General features: G+C 37.3%; 1 protein-coding gene across 3 annotated transcripts in view; it reads right to left on the bottom strand.

The window, feature by feature from the left end:
- The window catches only part of LOC134498891 (zinc finger protein 318-like), a 34,124-nt gene that overhangs the window by 5,953 nt on the left and 5,509 nt on the right, over positions 1–22,662 (bottom strand). For all 3 annotated transcript variants that reach the window (XR_010068070.1, XM_063305262.1, XM_063305274.1), the window contains exons 2-9: positions 20,757–20,965; positions 14,640–15,243; positions 8,307–9,734; positions 3,415–3,514; positions 2,848–3,131; positions 1,468–1,665; positions 620–719; positions 105–223 (exon numbers count right to left, since the gene is read on the bottom strand). Coding sequence is in view for 2 of the 3 variants with exons in the window: in XM_063305262.1 (XP_063161332.1) it covers positions 105–223; positions 620–719; positions 1,468–1,665; positions 2,848–3,131; positions 3,415–3,514; positions 8,307–9,734; positions 14,640–15,243; positions 20,757–20,965 (3,042 nt within the window). In the remaining variant the exon portion in view is untranslated. The remainder of the gene's footprint in view (positions 1–104; positions 224–619; positions 720–1,467; positions 1,666–2,847; positions 3,132–3,414; positions 3,515–8,306; positions 9,735–14,639; positions 15,244–20,756; positions 20,966–22,662) is intronic.

Raw genomic sequence — 22,662 nt, 5'->3', positions numbered from 1 at the left:
CCTATAACCAGAAGTCAAGATCAACAAAATTGCTTTTAAAAGGGATGGCATTAATTATGATATTCACCAATTAATTATATGAAACTAATATTCTGGACACTAACCTTATATTTCTCATTATGTGGATGACTTTTCACATGTTGTTCTGCTGATATCTGGTCTCCAAAGAATTCACTGCAGAGTTGGCAGTAATATCCAGTGACTGGGATAAGAAATTCAGAACCTAAAATGCCCCCCGCAAGATTCAGTCACAAAAATAGATTAAGAAATTCTGCAACTTTTAGCAAACACACAGCAACAATTAAAACAGTACCACCGAAATATACTGTGGATCCTAAACACAATTCAAATTAGAATAATCTGATCTGACATTTTAGGTCAAAAACATACTTTTGTCCATCATTCCTTATTACAGTTACTTCAACCCAGTATACTGATCAAATATAAATTGTTATTGCTTTTCCATTCCTACTTACTTCTGAAGTAGAGCACTCAAATAGAAAAAAAATGCTTAAAAATGAGAAGAAAACCTAAACAACCAAACTTGCACACTACTTAACATTACAGTGGCCTGCAGACAGCGTGCTTTGAGCAACTAATGGTAAGACAAACAGCATACCTTTGGCTGGAACAGGTATTTTGTCAATTCGTTTTGTGACTTCCTGCTTTGCTTCGATTTGAATCTTTGCTGCCCAGGGTCTGTTATATGGATCCAGGGTCTATTTGCACAATGACAAAAACATATAGACTGTTATATTAAAACAAACCTGATTTCCTGTCAAAGTTTAGGATCAGTCAAAAAGAAATCAGTATCAGAAGCATATATGAAAGAATTGTAATCCCTCTCTCCACTATAACTTACTGCAAAAGAAGTATGAAAAGTTACAACGTATCAGTATGTGCATATTCTGTCATCTCACACACTGCAGTCAAACCAAATCTATGCTATAGTTTAAACAGCTGACCACAAACCTGAGGCAAACAAACTCAGTTCTGTAAGCTCCAGGCCTTTTCTCCCAGGTTTCTTATTAACTGTTTTTGATTCCTACATTGAAAAAATTTCTAAGCTATAGAATGAATGGCAGCTTTTCAGAATTTGCTTACGGTGGAGACACCATAGAATATATATAAATGAATTTATTCCCAAGTGCATTGGTCAAAAAACAATGGATTTCACATATCACAAAAGATGCCACAAAGCTTTCAGTTTCTATAAAAGTTTAGGATTTAGTGATATAATGTACTGAAAAACATAGATTTAAAAATAACGTAGTCCCATAAACTACTGGCTGTGCAAGTCAATTTTAAGTAAATACCAGAAACTTGGTGGCCATGCTAAATAAATAAATAAGGAAGCTTTTTAAAGGCATACTTGATTAGCATGGAATTCTTTGTTGCTAAAAATATTTTTATAGCTTACATACCAAAGAAAAGTGCTTAATGACAAATAGATGACTGAACACATACCTGTCTATGCTTCTTATTATGCATATGTGTGAAGAAATCAAACATAGTCCCACAGGTAGTATTGCAATCTTTACACCAATGGTTCCCTGTGTCATAGTAGTCATAAATACTGGTCCCTTGCAATTGATGTTTGGGTGGCTGTGAAGAAGATTCCATAGGCTTTGGACTCTTACCCCTGGGTTTGTCAGTTTTTGATTCCTACATTAAAAAAAGAAATACTTACAAGCTATAGAATGACAAGATTGTTCCTTAGAACCAGCCTCTAGTAGATCTCCCTCCCTCCCTCGCTCTCTCTCTCTCACACACACACACACACACAGTGTCTGTATGTAAGAGAGAGCAAGGCAGAGAGACTGACTACTGTATAGATCATCTGTTTGTCAAGCCAATGAAAATGCCATCATTTCAGAGCTGGCATTACTGACTCAAGACGCTGTTCAGTCAACAGAAGAAGATTCAGGCATGTTGTCTAAATGGCAGGTACGTAAGCAATCAGTGAATTAAATGTACAACCTCAAAGTGTATTTGGGGGGGGGTTGTCTGCATGCAATGTGTGTGTAGGGGTGTAATATACATAAATAATTCCAGCCAAACCAGGAATACTGGAAAAGTTCCATCCATGTTGTACTATGCACAATCCTCAAAATAGAATAATAGATGTGTAATGCTCCCTGCCCCCATTTGTATTTAGAATTCTGGACAATGTTTCAAGTCTTGTCCAAAGACTGTCTCTGTCCACTAGCCCTATTTTAAATTGTATATTTTGTTTCTTCACGTGTTACATGCTTTATGTTCCAAGCTGCTTCTGAAGAACATTTGTAGAGTAATCTAGTACAAATGAGCGTTGGGTGCTATTTTGGTTGTTTGAATGACAAGGTGGTCATATGTATTTCTGAATGCACTGATTCTAACTATTTGTTTTATTTTGGTTTATAAACATTGGAGTCAGTCTTTAAAATCTCAGAACCATTTTGAAGAACACAGATCCATGCATCCATTAACTGTGTCTAGCATTAATACTTAATTAAGCATTAGTACTTAATCCCTTAGAGCCAATTTAGTGTAGTGGTTAGGCATCAGGCTAGAGATCGGGAGTTCTAGTCCCGTCTTAGGCATGAAACCAGCTGGGTGACCTTGGGCCAGTCACTTTCTCCCAGCCCCAGAAAGGAGGCAATGACAAACCACTTCTGAAAAACCTTGCCAAGAAAACTGCAGGGACTTATCCAGGCAATCACCAGGAGTCAACACTAATTTGAAGGCGCACATGTGCACGTACACACACACACACACACTCTCTCTCACTCCCTTAAAACATAGATAGCAACAAATCCTTTTTTCCATATAGACTATGATAAGTTAGCATCAGCACCTAGAATTTACCTTGACTGGGTTAGAAGTTTTCTCCTGAATTTTTGGATTTTCTGATGTGTATTTTTCTGAAGAATCTTTACTTTCTGAAGATAATTTCCGGGATTTCTCAAAAATATTAATCCCCAGGATCTGGGCTACCTTGTCAAGTTCAGATTGTTTCTTCTCTGCAGCATCAGCATTCATCTTCAGTTGAGCTATTTCCTTCACAATGTTCTCTTGTAGTCGGTTGACTTCTATTAGCAAGGGGTCTTTGTGTCCATCCTTCTCCCTCCGTTTCTTCCGCAGCAATTCCCCTGAGCCAAACAAAGTGGTTGAATAGGAAAGGCAAGAAAATTATGTTCATAAATGCAAAATGATTTCAATCATTAAAATTAAAATCACTAGATAGCATGGCTCACCCAAATGCCACTGAATAGAGTATAGTTCGCTACACTCATACAGGATGCACCTAATAAATTCTGGGATGCATATAATAGAAAGGAAGCAAACATAACCCATTTAACCCAGCTGACTATACAATATCAAACTCTATTTAAAAACATCCCAGGGAAGATGGGGCATGAGGAGAAACAGTACCTTGTTGTTTTGAAAGTCTGTTTAACTCAGCTCTCAGGTAATGTAGTTTTTTTTGCCGTGTCTCTTGTTCAGCTTTCAACTTTTCCATTTCCTCTATTACCTGGAAAAGTTTTGAAGAACAAAAAGGCATAAAACACCAACTTCATGAGAAAAAGGCAAAGCAACACTGCAAAAATCAATGTGGTGATGCCCATTACATCTTGAATCCAAGTGATTTCCATAATCACTTTCAAGTAAACACTTCAATCATTATGTAAATTTAACTCTTATCAGAGACAGCATCTCATTTCTTATATGTTGCATCTGTGTTTATTTTTCAATCAAGGATCACAACAAAGTTCTTTAACATTACATAATCTTCTGCTGGGAAGCATTATGGTCTATAAGTAATTTTAAGTAAGCCACAACCAATGCAAGATAAAGTGTATTTAAACCTATTGAGACTGAAGTATCTGCAATTATGTTCGGAATCAATCAAAATCAATTCCAACATAACACAAATATTTTTAAACATTAAATGTGTCATGGTTCCTGTTCCAATGTTCCTGAAACATTGTAACAAGTCTCCATGCCATGTTGGTCCTGACACGTGTTGCTGAACAGGAGGGGGCTGCTATTAGTTTGTACCAGGCAGAGAGATAGATGATGAGAGTGCAAAGGAATTCATGTTTGGGCTATCTTGCCTGGCCAAGGTAGTTACCTGGAGATTGCCAGCAACCGTTTGAACACCTGCAGAGGAATGGAGTTGCGCTGACAATGGGGGGTGGGGTCTGGGACTGCTTGTGGTTTAATTGGGAGAAATCCCGCGCTTTTGGTATTCTCAGCTTTGCCTGTGTTTCTGCATACTATTCATCATTAGATTTCCATAGACCCCTATGTGAGTCTGGTTATTGATTTGAATAGGCAGTCATTACAAAATGTGTATTAAATAACCCAAATGTATTTGAATTTAGCACTCATAATTCTATGATTATTAAATGGTTTTCTTCACTACTGAACAAAAAACAAACAACAGAAAATATAAGGAAACTACAGAATGTTTAACTGTGAACTTAATTCAGCATATTTGCAAGACTGATCTAGTCTGTTTGATTCTAAAGTACTAATTGTCACTTGAAACCAGGATCTAAAAACCTATTTATTTATTTATTTACTTACGCACGCTCAAAACATTTCAGGCTTGAAATAAAACTGATTCTTCCAACACCAGAACAAAGTATGATGTTTTGACCCTACAATAAAAGCATCTCAAGTGTTCAGGTCACAGAAAACAGTCTTTAAATGAACTGTTCATGAAGTGGAATATCCTGAGTATTCCAAACTCAAAACAGGACATACATGTTCCAAGAATTTTATAAGGTTGTAATAAAACACTCAAAAAAGTTTTTTTTCCTCTGACAACACACAACCAACTTGACCAGTCCAACAGAAGATTTCAAGTGGGGCTATTTTGTTCCACGTTTTGTTTTGTTCCAAGTTTAAAACAGTATGTGTTTCTCACATTAAGCATTTTCCTACTGAAAACACATTTATGAGGTTTTTTTGCCACCTCAAACCAAGCTTACAGAGCCTACATATAAAATATAATTAAAATATTAAATTCAATCTAATCAATTTAATTTAAATTGCAACATAAGCACCTAAATTTTATTGCATTTGGTGCTGCTGGTTATAATCAATCTCCAAAAGATTTCTGGAAGAGTCATATGTTAACTTGCTTCTAGAAGGCCATGAGGCTGGAGCTAAGATATTCCAAAGGAGGGGAACTGTTGCAGAGAATGCCCATTGTTGCGCCTGCTCCCACCATACCTACTGGTAGGTGGAAACCCTTAGCAGGTGTTCCTAGATGTTTAAGTAGGACAGACAGAACTACTGAGGAAAGGAACTCCTGAAGATATCCAGACACTAAGCCATATAGGACTTTATAGGAAGAGACCAACACTATATTCATAAACATACTGGTAGGCAGTGCAGCTCTCACAGCAGAGGTGTAACATGGCAGTATCATGACTAACCACCCAACATGCCTGATACTGTGTCAGGACCAGCTTAAGTTTCCAGGTGGTCTTCAATTTATAAGTAATCTAATAGAGATGTCAATGGCAAGAGCTACCTACTGTATTTTAGTGTTCCCTGTTCCAGGTAAGGCCACAACTGGAGCACCAGTAAAAGTTTACAACACCCACCCACCCAGCCTCCACCTGTTCGATAATTATTTTAATTAATTAAAAATAATTAGTAATGTTAGCAACATGATTAATATAAATATTATGTTTATATTATAAATATATTATATTTATTCATGTAGATGTTAAACAAAATAAGGAAAAGGTCTGAATCCTGAAATACTTCACAACAAGGGGCCATGGGTACAGCCTCACACACATACCTGTCTGCCCCACCTACACAGAAAGGAACAAACCACTATAGTATTGTGCTCTCAACTCCCAACCCCTGCAGGCAGTTCAGAAGAATGGAGTGGCTAAAAGTATCTGAAAGCCACTGAAAGAAACAGGAGGGCAAGAATAATCGTATCACCTCCATCCAAACTCTACCACAGGTCATCCTCAAGAGCAACCAAAGCAGTTTTCATCCCAAGTACAGGTCTGAATCCAGAACTCCAAGGGTCTAGATTATATTTCTTAAATTGGTGACAATTATGCCCAAGGGGGTAATTCGGGCATATCCTGGGAGTAATGAAGCTATTTGTAATTGCTTGTGAGTCAAAGATCCAGTTTGGGACTGCCACTGCTAAGACACTTGTGTAAAATGACAGATTTTGAGGTGGGTTGTTTGTTTTTTGGTGGAGGTAATGACATTATCTGAAACTGGGAAAAGGGGTGTTTGGGTCGAACAGTTTAAGCAGCACAAGTCTAGATAGTCCATATTCTCCAGAGTACTCTGCCACTGCAGCCCCACCACTTCTTCAACAACCTTCCCCAAAAAGTAAGGTTAGAAATAGGGTGGTAGCTTTTCACTTTTGTTGGATCCAGGGACCACTTGGGGAATGGGCAAACACTTTCCCTTTGAGCTGTTGACTACAGTCCAGATCCAATTCCCAGTCCCTTCCCTAGCAGTTAGCCAAATGTGGCAGATCCTGTCAAGCACCCTAATATGGCCAAGAAAGCCTTTATACAAATCTATCTTGTGTACCAGTTGTGCCCGTTCCTGGATCAGGAGGTCCTAAACATATTCACTCATGCCTTGGTCACCTCTCATTTGGATTACTGCAGTGTGCTCTATGTGAAGTTGTCCTTGAAGACCATTCAGAAGCTGCAACCAGTCCAAAATGCAGCAGCAAAAGTAGTTATGTATATTTTTATACCAATGTAACACCACTAATCTTTGAATTGCACTAGCTCCCTATAGGCTTCTGGATGTAATCCAGGATGGTGGTTATTATCTGTAAAATCCTTTATGGCACTGGGCCAGGTTATTTGCAGGACTGCCTGTGTCCAATTGTCTCTGCTAGTCCTATGATATGCAGCATAGGGGACATTCTTCAGGTTCCTTTTATGAAACAATATCATGTAGTAGGAACCAGGAACCATGTCTTCTCTGATGCAATGCCTGCCCTTCGGAACAATATTCCCCCTGAGATCCAGAAGGTCCCAAATCTCCTGGCCTTCTGTAAGGGTCTGAAAAACTGGTTATTGCCCTGGGATTGGGCCACAGCTTTGGAAAAACTACTCTTGAAATGACATTATTTGAATATGTTTTGTTGGCCCCAATTATCTGGTATTGAGTGTTTGTGCGTTCTGTTTTTGTTGTAACCACATGTAAATAAATAAATAAATAAATCTTAAAGGGCTGCCGAGTTTAACTTCATCATCACAAGGAAGTGATCTGTCCATAACAATGGACTGATGGAAAAGTCTCCCAGAACCCAATTATTTACTTCATGTACATTTACTTCAAACTGAACACCAAATCTAAGGTGTGGTCAGCCACATGAATGGGGCCAGTGATGGCCTGGAACAAGCCCATGGTTGTCATGGTGGCCATGAACTCCCAAGCCACCTCTGATATCAGAGAAAACTCAGAAATCTAGGAAAGGTAAGGTGAATATACCCTTTACGTTCAAAGAATTTGTAATGCATTGATTGTCATAGCATTAAACTAGGCTAGTCTAATACCCTAGCTCTCCTACCATCAAATAGGCACTAATAATCTGATGGCCTCAGGATGCATTGGATTACAACTCCCATAATCCAGAAACAGCATCATAGACACGTTGGTGGGGACTGAGAGAAGTTTTAACACATCTTTCAAGAACTTCATGTTGGGGAAAACTATACTAAAGGAAAATCTTATTCCAAAAAATTCTACAATATATAAAAACTAGAGAAAAAATATGTTAAAATAAAATTGCAATGCTTTGAATTTTTGTAGAATGGCAATTTAATCAATAGCAATCCTATGTAAGAAGTAAATTTTCACTTAATAATGTATATTACAATTGGTTGGGGAAATATGTGCAATAGCAAATATATTTTCATATATTTATATTTAGCCTCTGGCAATGTGCAAAAACATACCATTTTATTTATTTTATGATATGCAATTTCTTTGGTCCACATGACAAATATGATTCTTTTTTGTCCATCTGAACAGTAAGTGTCACTACTCTAAATGACTTCACAGAATGAAATGGACAGTGTACAGTATACATTTTATTTAATGGCAGAATTAAATAATCAGTATTAAATAATTTCAGTATATAAGATTACAACTCAATTATTCATTTCTCTCTCAGTAACCATAATGTAACCAAAGTTCTGGTATGTCAAAAGGAAAAATTAGTGGAATTGAAAAATATACACAGATATTCAACATTTTAGGCCTTTAAATTATATATTTTAAAATATTTATCAAAAAATAAAAATACCTACCTTTTGTTTCCGAGAAGCTCGATTTTTTTCATCAGATATTCTTTCCTTGGAACCTCTTAGTGAAGGTTGAGAGTACTGAGGAAGTAATTTCGAATATGGAGCTGCTGTAGGGATTTGCACAAGGACAGATTCATCTCTTTTGATATCAGGTGTCGCTTTGCCTGTGGAAACTGTCTCAATAACTCTAAGATTGGGTCGTGTTGGATTTGGTGGCACAGTTAGTGTGACAAGCCCATGTACATCTGTAAGCCCAGGGTCAGCCTGCTGAGCGTACATGGGCCAGCCAGAAGCTGCATAAGCCATATAGTGTCCATATGCATCATAGCCAGGAGGGGGCATTGTGGGAGATGGATAGTTTTGTGGTAACTGAGTTGCAGGAAAAGGTGAAAAGCGTGAAACTCTGTATTGCGAAACAGAGGTAGGTGCGGGTGACAAATTAGGAAGAGATGGTGGAGCTGACGGAATCAGAGATATTGGAGGAACAGACCGCTCGACTGTGTCAGCAGGATTATTGTGCCCTAACATTTTGCTTGGATTGTGCTCAGATTTTGTAACAGAGGACATAACTTTAGATGATGGGAAAGAACCAGAAGGTGAAAGCGCATGCTTCTGGCTTGATTCTGGAGAATGAGTTTCACTCCGATTGCGGCACCTCTCCCATATTTCTGGTTTGGAAGAAGCTACTGAATAATGATCGGGAGAACGAGATGACTTTTTCCCATGAAGACGTTCCTGGGTACGAGCAGCAAGCTTACCTATTTCAGCTACCCCAATGTCAAGACCAATAGTTTTAAGCAAATTATGAATCTTCTCATACTCTGGTCTGGATTCATTTGATGTTTCCGGTTTTATAGATGAACTAAGAGGAGGTGGAGAACTTACTTTCTGGTTTACAGATTCCTTCCCATCACTCACTGTTAGTTTTTGAGTAGAGGGAGAGCTGATGTTACAATCATCATCATCATCATCACCATAAAGAAATTTCTCTTCATCCTCAATGTCATCAGGAAAGCTGCGCCTTCTCTTTTCTTGCGTACTGGTAGAATCTGCCATGACCCCCAAAATGCCCAGAATGCGTGAAAAGCCACTTCCATCCTGGCTGGCTCTTTCATGAGGAAGCAGGAAGTCACCATGCTGGTCGACAGACTCTGATGTTGACTCATGAGGCTCTTTCTGCTTTAAAAAATTTTCAGAGTTCTGTTCAAAAGGAAATGTGTTTTGTTGTAGACCAGAAAATGGTCCCCAGTCATGCTCACTGCCTTGAGATTCCTTACTGGCAGACTCTGCAACTGCATTTTTGTTGAACCGTTTGAGGAAATTCTCTACTTCCAATGAAAAAGGAGCAGCACTACTACGCTGGGGCAAAGGATGATCTGAAAGAAGTGGGGGCTCTTTAATAGAGGAAGAACTGCTAGAAAAGACTGCAGGCTAAAAAAGAAAAAAAATCATCATTTGTTACTGCATTCCGTAATTAATGTAGTCCATTTCATAAGACAACATCTTCATATAGTGGGATTATAGACAATAGTTTAAAAACCAGACAGGAAATTGTAAAAAGAAAAAGATGAGACTGAAGCACACACAGATATTTCAAAATATTATGCCATTATTTTTGTCACAATACTGTATAGACATTGCACAATTATATCTGAGCCATACTTTCACTACATTATCTATTTGATAAAGATGCTCATAGTGCTGTAAAAAGTGATAAGTATCAGATGAATAACGGTAACATGTTCCAATGCGGTCCATCCTATTTTGCAATGTTGTGCTGCTGAGAAATAAAACTGATAGTACAGCTAGATGAAAAGCATCAGTGACTGTCTTGGTAATAACCATGCAGGACAAGTGAAAGGACTGACTTGCCCTCAGTGACACTTACACAAAGCCCATTCTGATTGCCTTGGTGATCCTCATGCTTATACCTTGATCCCTGATTATTTGGGATCCCCTAACAATAATTAAGGAAAAGGAAAAGACCTTGTGTCAAAATGATAGCAAAGGAGGAACACAATGAAGACTGAAAATGTTAAAAGGTTCCTTTGAAGAATTGAAAGGATGCATTTTACAGTCCCAAAGACATTTTAATACCAAAATTATACTTCAAAACCAAAATCAATGATATAGCTCCAAAAAGAAAAGACCTCAATATAATAACATACAAAGTTAGTATCTACTGTTTTTATTTTGTTCTCTAAAGGTTAAGAGAGACAATATTCAGATTTTACCATACATTCACAACTATTAGTAGCCTGGGTTTTTTGGCAGAGTTTTATGTTTATTTGTAGAATAAATAGAACCTCAGTTAATAATATTTAATTTGGCTTTTACTGATTTTCCCCCCAAATACGTCATCTAAAATGATCACCAGATCTTTTGCACCTTATCAAGGAACCTGTGTATTTTGCCTGATAAAGATACATGCAAATATTTCATAATTTTAAAAAACATAAAACCATCCTGAAACCAACACAATTAACAAGTGAAGCCTAAATTGAATGCTGAAATCTCCTCCACTGTAGAGGATAGAAAATGTTTGTCTCTGAAGAAATATTTTATTGCTCTATGTTTTGCTTCAAACACAAGCCTTGAACCGGAATTTGTTTAGATACTTGTTTGTTCTAGATAAAGCAGACCAGCTGGGAAAGGCCAGAAGAAAGGTCAGGAACAACAGTAATTCACATTGTATTCTTTATGAACAGTGAATAAACTGAGCAGGTGAATTCAGGGGGAGATGTCTTCACACTTCCATAGATTAAATTACAATGGGGAAGAAAGCTCCCAGGAAACAAACCACTTGCCACATAACTAACGTAGAGTCATCAAAGTGAATCAAATTGATCAATCTAGAACAAAGTATGACACACTACCCTGTATGTTAATTTGAAATGTGCTATATTTATTTGTATTATGTTTTATCTTGTTTTTATTCTGTTAGCCATATATTTGAGATGGGAAGCTATATAATTGAAATGAATGATGAGTATTCATGACAACAGGTGACTCACAGGAGGATTCTCAATGGTCATTTTGTTTTAAATAGAGCTAGCATATCCAGGCTGCTCAAATCTGGACTGTAGATGGCAGCAAAGAGATGCAGACTACTTTGTATTGCCATCCAGTGATTGTTCAAATTTTTGCTACTCAGATTTGGCAGCCCTCTTTTAAGCTTTCTGCCTTTTCTTGAAGACATAAACAGACCACCAGGTGATAATAATTTCTAGATGACCTCATAGGGACTTGGAAACTAAAAAGGGTGAGGCCTTGTTAGTACATAGATGGGAAACCTTCAGGGAATATAAGAAAAGTAGGCTAAATAGGGAAGACAAATTCTCCTTCACATTGAGCTCAACTCCTGGTGACTTCATGAAGAGATTTAGGATGGTCCTGGACTCACTTGATCTTTGTTACTTTTTCCTATCTAATAACCAGCCTGAGTCTTAAACAGCCAGATCTTTGTACATAAGCCTATATGAATATCCACCTTATAGAAGAGTCAAGTTGGATCTCTGGAAAAACATCTTTCTAAATCTGTCTTAGCTTCTGGTAATTCTGTCCCTACAAGGTGTAACTTCCACTTCTTTAAAATCTATCTGACTATGCTGAAAAGTCTACCTTTTAAAGCAACTTTTTCAGCAGAGCCCAACCATTTAAGTGCAATCCCTCCCTGCTAGGCTAATGGAAAGAACATGGCTTTCTTAGTTGCCACTCTATTCAGTCTCTATAGATTCTTCATACTCAAATCTTCCCGATTATTTCTGGGTGACAATACAGATCTGGAAAGAGACCTAAGAAAACAGAAAACTTATACATAAAGCACTTAGAGCTTAACAGAGACTGCCTCCCAATCAGCATTTTCTTCCTTTTCTGTCACCATGACCTAACTACTTTAGTGCATCCTATAAGACTAAGGCAGATCAATACAGGAATCTTCTCCCCCAACTTTCTCCTTTTACTTCCACAGCCTTGACACTCTGATCTGTATACACAATAGAAATCATTAATCAGTCAACCAGCTTAAGATTTAAGATTTTTTAAAAATCTCAAAATTTAAAATGTTTTGCAAAATACAGTCTGATGTCCTAGGTTATTTACTTTGTTCAACCTCTCCAAAAGTCGCAAAACTATATTGTAATATGTAATGTGACAGAATGGGAAAATATAACACAGGACTTTCTGTGAAGGTCTATAATGGAAAGAGGGTATCCTATAATGTGTTGCTCCTCCCCCCCTCTGTAGAAGGCAGCTCCAAATTGGAAGGGGGAGTTACTTGGAAAGCCCGTCTAGTTTCAGAATATCAACTGAAGAAAGCTCCAACATCCAGTTAGATTGACAATACCCAAGAATAAACTGAAAAGAAAAAATGGGAAGCAGATCAGAAAAAAAAATCCTTACCCAAGGAAACATAAATACAGGAAGGCCAGGTTCCCTCTCTCCACTGTAGAAAATGGACCTTCACAGTAAATTCGGTATTACATTTCCAACAGTGAAGAAGGGCAGCCTATATTGGGACATATCAGAATCATCTCACTGTGCAGGAATAATATGCAGAATGCAATCAGGCAGAAACTATCCTCTGAAAGATGCATCTGACAAAGGAAGCAGAAATTTGAATATTCAGTTTGCAGTGTCTCAAAAATCAGGAAATAGAAGACCATGTGGCTTCTGTACAAATGTATCCTTGGAGAACATCAGTAGTGAATACAGATGAGACTGCTGCATTTCTAGTTGAGTGTGCCATTATCCCCTCCAAAACAGCAACACATTGACACTCCTAAGCCAAAGTCATGGACAGAGACCCATCTGGATATGGCTGCAATAGAAATCTTGCAACTTAATACAGACTGTTAAAAGGACACAAAGCAGTAATCCAATGTCCTTGGGAAATAGATCTTAGTAACTCCTCATATGTCCAGAAAGCATTCCTTCTCCAGGAGGGCTTTAGGTTTGGGCCAAAAAGGTGATTAATTATAGCTCCTGACTTTTAAAGAAGATGTGAACTGGTTTTTAGAATGAACATTGGATCTGGACAAAGAGTAGAAGTTATTACAAAGATTTTTGTTTTTTTGAAGACAAAGTTCTAAGTCTCAGAGCTTCCTTGCAGAGATGACAGCCCTAGAAATGTTACTTTCAAACAGAGATGTGGCATGCAGAAACCTGACAGTTCCAGTGTTGCTGCAGCCAAACTGAAAGGCTCCTAAGGGGAAAACAGTAAAAAAAAAAACCATAGTGGTGGTTACCCCTTCTGTGGCGATTGTAGGGGTTAGAAACATCCTCTAACAGGATAGGGCTAGAGAGATGCTTACCCAGCCAATACAAAGAGGATAGAGAAAAAGTAAAATAGGGAGCAGCAGAGTACTTGGCAAAGCTACGGGAAGATGTGTTTTTCAGTACAAGTCTGATCCTTACTGCTAGAGAAAGTGAAAAGACCAATCCACTATGCCATCTAGTTAGGAAAATGACTTAACACACAAATGGTGTTTAAAATTTGTTCTAAGCCTGCATACATCTTCATCCTAGCCCACCAACTTTTTAGAATGCCACTTAATGGTCAGGTGAGGCTATCAGTCTGGAAAAGGCTGCACAACCTGGTTTACTGCATACCAGCTTAACAATTCCTTATGATAGTTTTATGAATTCCAAAAGTAATCTGTTGCACATTTTGAATCATACACATGTAAGTCAACAATACTACCGTCTTTGAAATCCACACTTTACATATATATTATTCAGTAAATTTACTAAGATATACTTCTGTCATCATTAAAGAACTTTTTTGTGTATTTCAGCAAATATGTATTTTTAAACATAGGTCTGAAGAGCATGCGTGCCAAGATCTGCCATTTTTCATCTTGATGAATCCTGTATGATTTCAGCACAAAGTTAGATGGGTATTTTTCTCCATTCAACCTATTTTTTCTGTGAATTTTGTTAGCCTAACACAGGTATTTCCCCAATATCCCCATGCATTTTGTAACTGAACTTGTATCCATTAGAATTCAGTTCTAAAATTTAGTTCACTTGTATCACTAACTCTAGAAATACTTCTCTGGGATGAGCATAATTGCTTAAAGAAAGACAGAGTGTTGATGCTCTAAATTGTAAAACAAGTAAAGGAATCAAGTAAAGGACTCAATCTTCATTTAAATCAAATGAAATCAAGTTGATAATTATAAAGGATTGATACTAAATCAACAATGTTCAGCAGTATTTTAGAAAAATATGCCCACAAACTAACACAGTTGAAATTAAGCATTAAAGAGATTAAGAAAACAAAAAACAAAAAATTACAACTGACAGTAACAAAAATGGAGTGGAGTGGTGTCAAACCTGTACAGAATGATCATCCACACGTTTCTTCAAGATAGATTTTTTGGGCATTGCTGGTGCCTCATCAGGTCTATAAAGGTACCGAGGTTCAGAAGACTGCATTGGATTAGTTGAGCCAGTCATCACATAGCTGCTACCAGACAGTTCATGACTCAGATTTCTGCTTAGTTCCTCTTCTTTTCTTTTTCTTCTAGCACTTTCAAGTTCGCGAAAGTCTTCATCAAGATATGTTGGACTTGGACTTCTACTAAGACTTCGTTTACGGTACTTTCGTGTTCCTGGCAAGAAACCCTGTGGTTCTATGTTCATATCAAGTAATCTGTCATCTCTGTCATAGCGAGGTCGTTTTGGCTCTCGCCCTCTATCATCCAATGAATATAAGGATTTTCTAAGTAGTTCACCATCCCTATCAGCTTCTCTTGGTTTATTCTCATAGTTCATGCTATAGTCTGTCTGGTGAAGGAAAACATCCCTATTGCGGTAGTCCTCATCGTGTCTTATACTGAAAGGACTAGATTGATTTTCCTCACGAGAAGAATATCGCTCAAGGCTCCGAGGACGTAAAAGGTTTCTGCTAAATATTGGACCGTCAGCCAAATCATCCCTGATGAGAGAGGTACACAAATTATAACATCATTCACAAATTGAGATAGTATCAGCTGAACAGAAATGTTAAAAAGCAGCCTGCTTATGCACAGCCATTATTTTTTCCCTTGAACCTAATGCAGCCAGTTCCAAAAGTTTTGTATTTTTAGCAACAGATTTATTTCCTATCCCAAACCAAACTATGTTGCTCTCAATTTAAAAACTTCTAAAATAAGTTATTAGTGAGCACAGGAACTATAAAATAAAACCAGAAAGGGAAAGGTAAACTTAAGTGTATCCTGTTCACTAAATTCTGTATTCAGTACAGGTTATTTTATTGCTCTCCTCCCATCTGTATCCTTTGTTTTCTCTTAATCTGTTCTTTTAAAGCACATTTGTAAGGCGGGGGGGGGGGAATCCACTGGTGCATGTTACTCCATCAACTGGGCATGACTTACATTTCAGGATGGGGGTTAGGTCTTACATAAAGTGTGCACCAGAGTCTCTTGATTTTCAAACATAGCACAAAAAGTTACTAAAAGAAAAATAAGGAATGTTACTCTCCTTTTGCCAAATACTGAAATTTCAGTTCATGATGAACAGCAACACTTCATTTCTACCTCTTAAAGCAGTTTTTTTCATATACTTTCATTGTAAGAATGATACAGCAGTGTAAATAATAGTCTTGCTTATTCGACCTGTACCGCTGTTTGAGACATCAATGGAAAAATTCATTTAAATCAGTCTTTTTTCTTGTTGATTTAGAATCACATTTAACTTAGCCCACCTCGTGCCATAACAAACCACTGAGGTTCTACCATCATATGCTAGAAGTCAGAGAATGTGGATGAGAATAGCAATGGGATTCTATTATTCACTCTGCATTGGTTTATCAAGCATAGGACTTTTGAACCTGCATTTGCTGCCTGTCTTACTGGCTTAAGTTCTTCTTACACCAACTGTTCCCTGGCTCCATTATTTCTGACAACTCCCCTTCACAACGAAAGACAAAAGTTTCAGTCAACCTATATTTCTGTGATCTATTTCCCTAGTATCTGTTGTTTTTAGGTCTAGAGGGAACCAAAACAGAAATTAGCCAGTTAGTTTTCAATATAGCACAGCAGATGGATTTGGGAGCTATTGGGGATTCTTACTGGTGGGTTCTTGATTGAAACCCGCTCTTAACTGCTAAGTACCTACTTAATCTTAGCTTTGCTACACACTACAGAGCTTTTTACCCAGACAGCCTTGACATCTTCCCCACAGCAATATTGGAGAATAGGTACCAGAAAATCTGTTTTGTACAAATTCTTGCCGACATTTTCTTCCGTTGTCCCTGTTATGATAGCATACACTCTGTCATTTTAACACATCAAGAGAATTCAACCCCACCTACAGGTAGATGCTGTACTTCTCATCTTGCAGGAACAGAATTCAAATGTTATGAAAAGAGTAGCTAAGTTCTTAATTAGCTACCAACTCAATTAGAAGGAAAATATTATTTCTACCCTGATGCTAATATTTTGTTACCAGTTCTCTTATTCTCTGGCTTTATCTTTTTTTTTTCCTTTTCAGGCTATTTTATTTCTATTTGTATTATATCTGTATTATATTATTTTTAATTGATTTTTTTTCTACTTGCTGGTCATAGAATGCATTTACTACTCCATAAGTAAGTTTAATGAATGAATTTTGTTTTCGCTAGAGCAACTCCAACTGTTATAGACTCTGTTGAAGCTACAATGGGTTTTTTAAAAATCAGGCTTTCAGGATTACAGTTGGAAGATTTAGAATTTGAATCCCTAATTGTTAGCAACATTAAGATTCCTTTTTAATGTTCCTTTTTTAAAATTCCCTTTTCCTAGAGTAATATAATTCAAATGGCAGCCACTAAAAATATCCTACTTAGTAAAATGATTTATCCTCACATGGATCACTACAGTATGCAGATCTGTTTATAAAACATAAAGTATTAGTAGGTTTAAGAAAATCATGCATAAGTACAAAAAAAAAGGAAAAAAATTATCCATCCAATACCACAGTGAAGCAGAACATGCTCAATGGGTGCAATATGCTGACCACTTGGTGGTAGTGGGGAAGCAAAAAAATCATGAGCATCAAAGACAGCATGACTGGTTCATTCATGCCCCAAATAGGAATCTACAGGTAGTCCTCGACTTAACAACCACAACAGGGACTGGAAAATTCACTGTTAAGCGGTGCAGTCATTAAGTGAGGCATGACATGACCGCACCCGACTTTACGACATTTTTGCGGCAGTCATTAAGCAAATAATTGTGGTTAAGTGAATCATGTCGTTAATGAATCATGCAGTTCCCCACTGATTTTGCTTGTCAGAATATGGCTAGGAAGATCGCAAATGGCGATCATGTGACCCCGTGACATTGCAACCATTGTAAATACATCCCAGGTGCCTAGTGCCCGTATTTTGATCACATGACTGCAGGAATGCTGCAACGTCGTAAGTGCAAGGACTGGTCATAAGTCACTTTTTCAGCACCACTGTGACTTCAAACAGTCGCTAAACAAATGGTCGTAAATCGAGGACTACTGTATTACACTGCAATATTGTGCTGAACTCTCCATCATATCTTCCTTATTCTTAATCTAGTTTTTCTGAGTTTTGCTTATTTTTTTTGTATCTCACAAACATACTCTCACTTCTCATTTTATACCTTTACTTGTCATGAGTACTGATGGTGAGCAGGAGGGGGCCCCTATCCAGGGGGGAAAACGCATGCATAGTACTGAGGAGTTAAGCAGCCATTCAAAGAGACACAGATCAGACCCGCCTTAACTTTTGGGATTTATCTGTCTGGGTTTTTCCCATGCTTCTTCAGTTTGTTAGGATTTTCTGTCTAATGTAGCAGTAATAAAACACTAGAGACCTATTCCTTGTCTCAGCATGGTTCCTGACTGTTAGGACATTACTGTAAGTTAAAAAAAATACCAAAAAATACCAAAAAAACAGCAGTTTTTGATTTTAAAACCTTCCCCAGGAACAAGGATTTTTCATTTTCAACACTGAAATATGTTTAATGACCATCCTATTTGAATCCACATCTGACTACAGATCACTAAGCCACTTTCACTGCAAAAGTGAAATGTTCAATGTTCAAAGGAAAATATTTTACCATTACATCACAGATTCATGCTATTCAAAACATTCTTTTTTCTAAATATGTTTTGCACATGCCTTTATCTATAATCTTACTGCAAATAGAAAATTGCTAATACTAAAAGCCATCTACAGAAGAAACACAGCCCATATATTAGTTTACAAAAACAGGATGTTTGAACTCTGTTAAACTGTAATCTATTTTTTACATAGGATTTTGCACCTGTTAAACAGTCTTAGTTACACTTTCATCAGGGGACAGGAAATTCACTAAAAGGGTACTTCTTCCTTTTTCTCCCCATCTTGTCAAGTTTTAAAGAACAATGGTTTCAGTTCCACATCTGCTTTTACTGCTTATTTGTTAGAGAATGATCCACTAGATAAAAACAAGAAGAAAACTTCATAATAATACTGTTGATTAAAAATGAGTAAGTTCCACCAAGAAATAATTTTGCTCATTCACCAAAATATATAGACATATTTTCAATGCTTCATTTTAAATATTTACATAAATGCTATTAGAGTGAATGCTGTTTACAATCTATTGTTTTCTACTCTGTGGGCCCTTAATCTGCACACCTAGAGTTCTCAAATATACAGACATGCTGAAAACATTGTTCTTTGTATATACCCTTGAAGAGTATCCGGAAGCTACAGCTGGTGCAAGATGCAGCCGTGTGGGCAATCTTAGGCACTTCAAGATCAGTACATGTCACTCCTTTGCTCCCCAAGCTGCACTGGTTGCCAGGATGCTTTTGGGTCCAATTCAATGGGTTGGTTATCACCCTTAAAGCCCTACATGGCATGGGTCCAGGCTACCTAAGGGACTGTCTCATCCCCATCAAATCAACCCGTCCCACCTGGTCATGCAGAGGAGGCATGCTACAGACCCCATCTGTAAGAGAACTCCATCTGGCGGGGTCCAGGAGGTGGGCCTTCTCGGCAACAGCTCCCGCCCTTTGGAATATCCTTCCCCCAGAAGTGAGATTGCCTCCCTCCCTCCCGGACTTTAGGGAACAACTAAAGACCTGGTTCTGTCATCATTTCTGGGGCGGGAGGGAGAATAGGCATTTCTGGGGATGGCTAGTCTCTTAGAAGAACCCTGCTCTGCTTGCGAATTATAGAGAACTTTTAGCCATCAGGTTCCCACCATATTTATTTTTATTATGTACTATATTATTTTATAGTTTTATATTCCTCTTATTTATGTTTTATTGTAAACCGCCCAGAGTCCCTTTTGTGGGAGATGGGCGGTGATAAATTTGATAGATAGATAGAATGATAAATAAATAACGGTCTTTTTAAAAACATTACACACTGAAAAAGAAAAAGGCTATTTAGTATGCAGAAAAGCAAATGCTAACTTCTGGCATCACCTTTGCTTCTAAGAATATCTCCAAAACCCCTATGGGCCTCATAGACATTCTTGGAAAATAAAAATAGAACATAACAGCAGCCCAATGCTTTATTTGCCCATCTGCCCACAGAAAAGGCAACCATAAGCTGGTAATGGTACGGCGCATCCTAGAGGAGGAAACAAGAAGTATCTTCACCATTTTGCTTTTTTGGTAAATTGGTATTTTATGTCTAAAATACCACCTTTATATTGTGAAGAGTCAAGCCCCATCTCCCATGATAGCTATTTTGCAAGAGCACTCATAATATGCTATCAAACTTCCAAACGTACCTACCAACCCAAAAATGTACATTCCATAAGAGGTTAGTGATGGCCTACTCCATACATTTAATATGACTGAGGTGTTACATACACACAGAATATCAATGTGAATATTTTTTGTATGTAACTGTCTTTTTAAAAAGATTATACACTGAAAAAGGATATTTAGTATTCACAAAAACAAATGCTAACCTCTGGCATCACCTTTGTTTCTAAGCATATCTCCAAAATCCATTCATTCATTCGTAACAAGGAATATTTGCTTTCATCATTTGATTAATACACAGAAAAGGGACAAATCTATCTTTAACAAAATCCAAATACTGATATTATACTGAAAATGTTACTTTCCCTTGGACCTTGTCAAACAACTGATTGTAATACTAACACAGGCATTCCTATATTAAACTCTTTTAAAAATTTGTTGAAATACAATGTAATGCCATTTTTCTTCATCAATTGTAATAATACTGCATTGTTATTAACAGTACTAGTACTATTTTTACGATTGTTATATGAATGAGCTGTCCTATTCACTTTACAATTACGACCAATTATCAGTCTGAGAAAGTACACTAAATACTCTCTCCCAAATCTGGAATTCTCAATATAGCTTGGCCAATGTTATTTTTCACTCCATCTTATAAGCTTGTAGGGTTTTATATCAAGCATGAAGAAATATAACTGTGAGAAACAAGTCTTAAAAGAATCCTACCTATCCACATCACTCAGGCTATCAACCGGTGAGCCCAGTCTATCACATAACCTCTTTCTCTCAGGTGTATCAATACCGTAACGATCATTGCCAACAGTGATCCGCAAATTTTGTTCCACTGAAGATTCAGAGTGTCGACTTGGAGAACGCCGACCTGGGGAACGTGAGTGCCGGCCCGGGGAATGTGAGCGCTGACCCGGGGAACGTCTCTGTAATTGGAGAAAAGTATGATTCCATCACATCAGCTATTCTATCAAAACAATTCAAAATATAACCAGATAGTTTATATTGGAGTACTTAATATTATTGTGAGCCAGTTTGGTGTAGTGGTTAAGGCACCAGATGAGAAACCAGAAGACCGCGAGTTCTAGTCCCACTTTAGGCACGAAGCCAGCTGGATGACCTTGGGCCAGTTACTCTCTCTCAGCTCTAGGAAGGAGGCAATGGCAAACCACTTTTGAAAAACCTTGCCAAGAAAACTCCAGGGACTTGTCCAGGAAGTTGCCAAGAGTCAATGCTAATTCAAAGGCCCAAAATAAATAAAAATATTTTAGAAATAAACCAATTTAAAGAATACTATGCACACCTAACTTGAACTGTCTGTAGAATAAATGTACCTTCAAGCACTATAAGGCATTTATAAAGAATAAGGCATTTCAGACAGATCTGAAGACTCATTCTTAAGTGGTCATTTAAATTGGTAGTGATTAACCATATTTTAGTTATGTTATGCTGGTTTGAGGCTGGTGTTGAGTTTTCATTTATGGACTGCTTTACTCTTAAGTACTCAAAGTCAACTGATTGGACACTATCAAAATAGATTTTGAATCATCCTATTTAAAACAATTATAACCCTACACTTAGTATCTGCAGTGGGATGTGAGGCAGATAATTTTTCATTGGGAAAAATATACTATAATTTACATAATAATGTTCCATTTCTAAGAAAACAATATCTAATAAATGTAATTTTAAACATAATTTACTAATATCCAATGTTGAAGCTGAAATAAGTATTGTTTCTCTGAACCCAAATTCTCTCTCTTCCTTCCTCAGCATATTAATTTACAGACATGGTGGGGTGTTATGTGATATATATCCCCCTTTCACTATTGTTTCCCAGCAACTAATATTTAAGGCATCCTGGAGGCAGCAAACAGCCAAGAATTATTTGTAACCTTAACCATAACCCTGATCCTACATGAATCTTCCAGTGCCATTTTATTACATCTGCTGGTAGCGAAGTCCAGAGTTTAAAAATTCACTGAAAAAATAGCATTTCCTGCCTTCAGGAAGTATTTCCTAAATACCCCTGCTTTTGTTTCAATGGAGTCTTAACATTTTGAGAGAGGGAGTGTAACTTCTGAGTTATCTACAGCATGCATAATTTTATGTACTATATATATTTTCCCTCCAGTCTCTCCTTGTAGGTGAACTGTTCCTCCCTGCAATTATTTTGGATGCCCTTTTCTGCACTTTTTGTAGTTCTAGAATATCCTTAACATGCAGCAACTAAAAATATACGCAATAATCACCACTTATAAAGGTATTATTATATCAGTAGTTGTATTTTCCTATTCCCTAGCTAAAGATTATATACATACTAAAATCAATAGTACATACATACAAAAGCCATACAAAAGCCAGAACCCAAGCAGTAATTAAACTGGATAGTATTTTAATTGCAGATGTGTGATACAGTCAATGGTATAGGTTGGAAATCTTTCCACAGAAAATTATCTAGTGCTTTATTTTTCTGCAGGAAAAAAAAAAATCATAAGTTCCTTACAATAAGTAGAAGCCAATTATAAATACAGAATTAGGGAAAATTGGCACTTGATTATCTCCCTCCCTCCGACAGGGGAACAAATGCATAATTTCCAAACTGCAATAATTATGTACTGGT

Source organism: Candoia aspera, chromosome 1 (assembly GCF_035149785.1).
Source record: "Candoia aspera isolate rCanAsp1 chromosome 1, rCanAsp1.hap2, whole genome shotgun sequence".
Taxonomy (NCBI): Eukaryota; Metazoa; Chordata; class Lepidosauria; order Squamata; family Boidae; genus Candoia; species Candoia aspera.
This window is presented reverse-complemented; position numbering and strand designations above follow the sequence as displayed.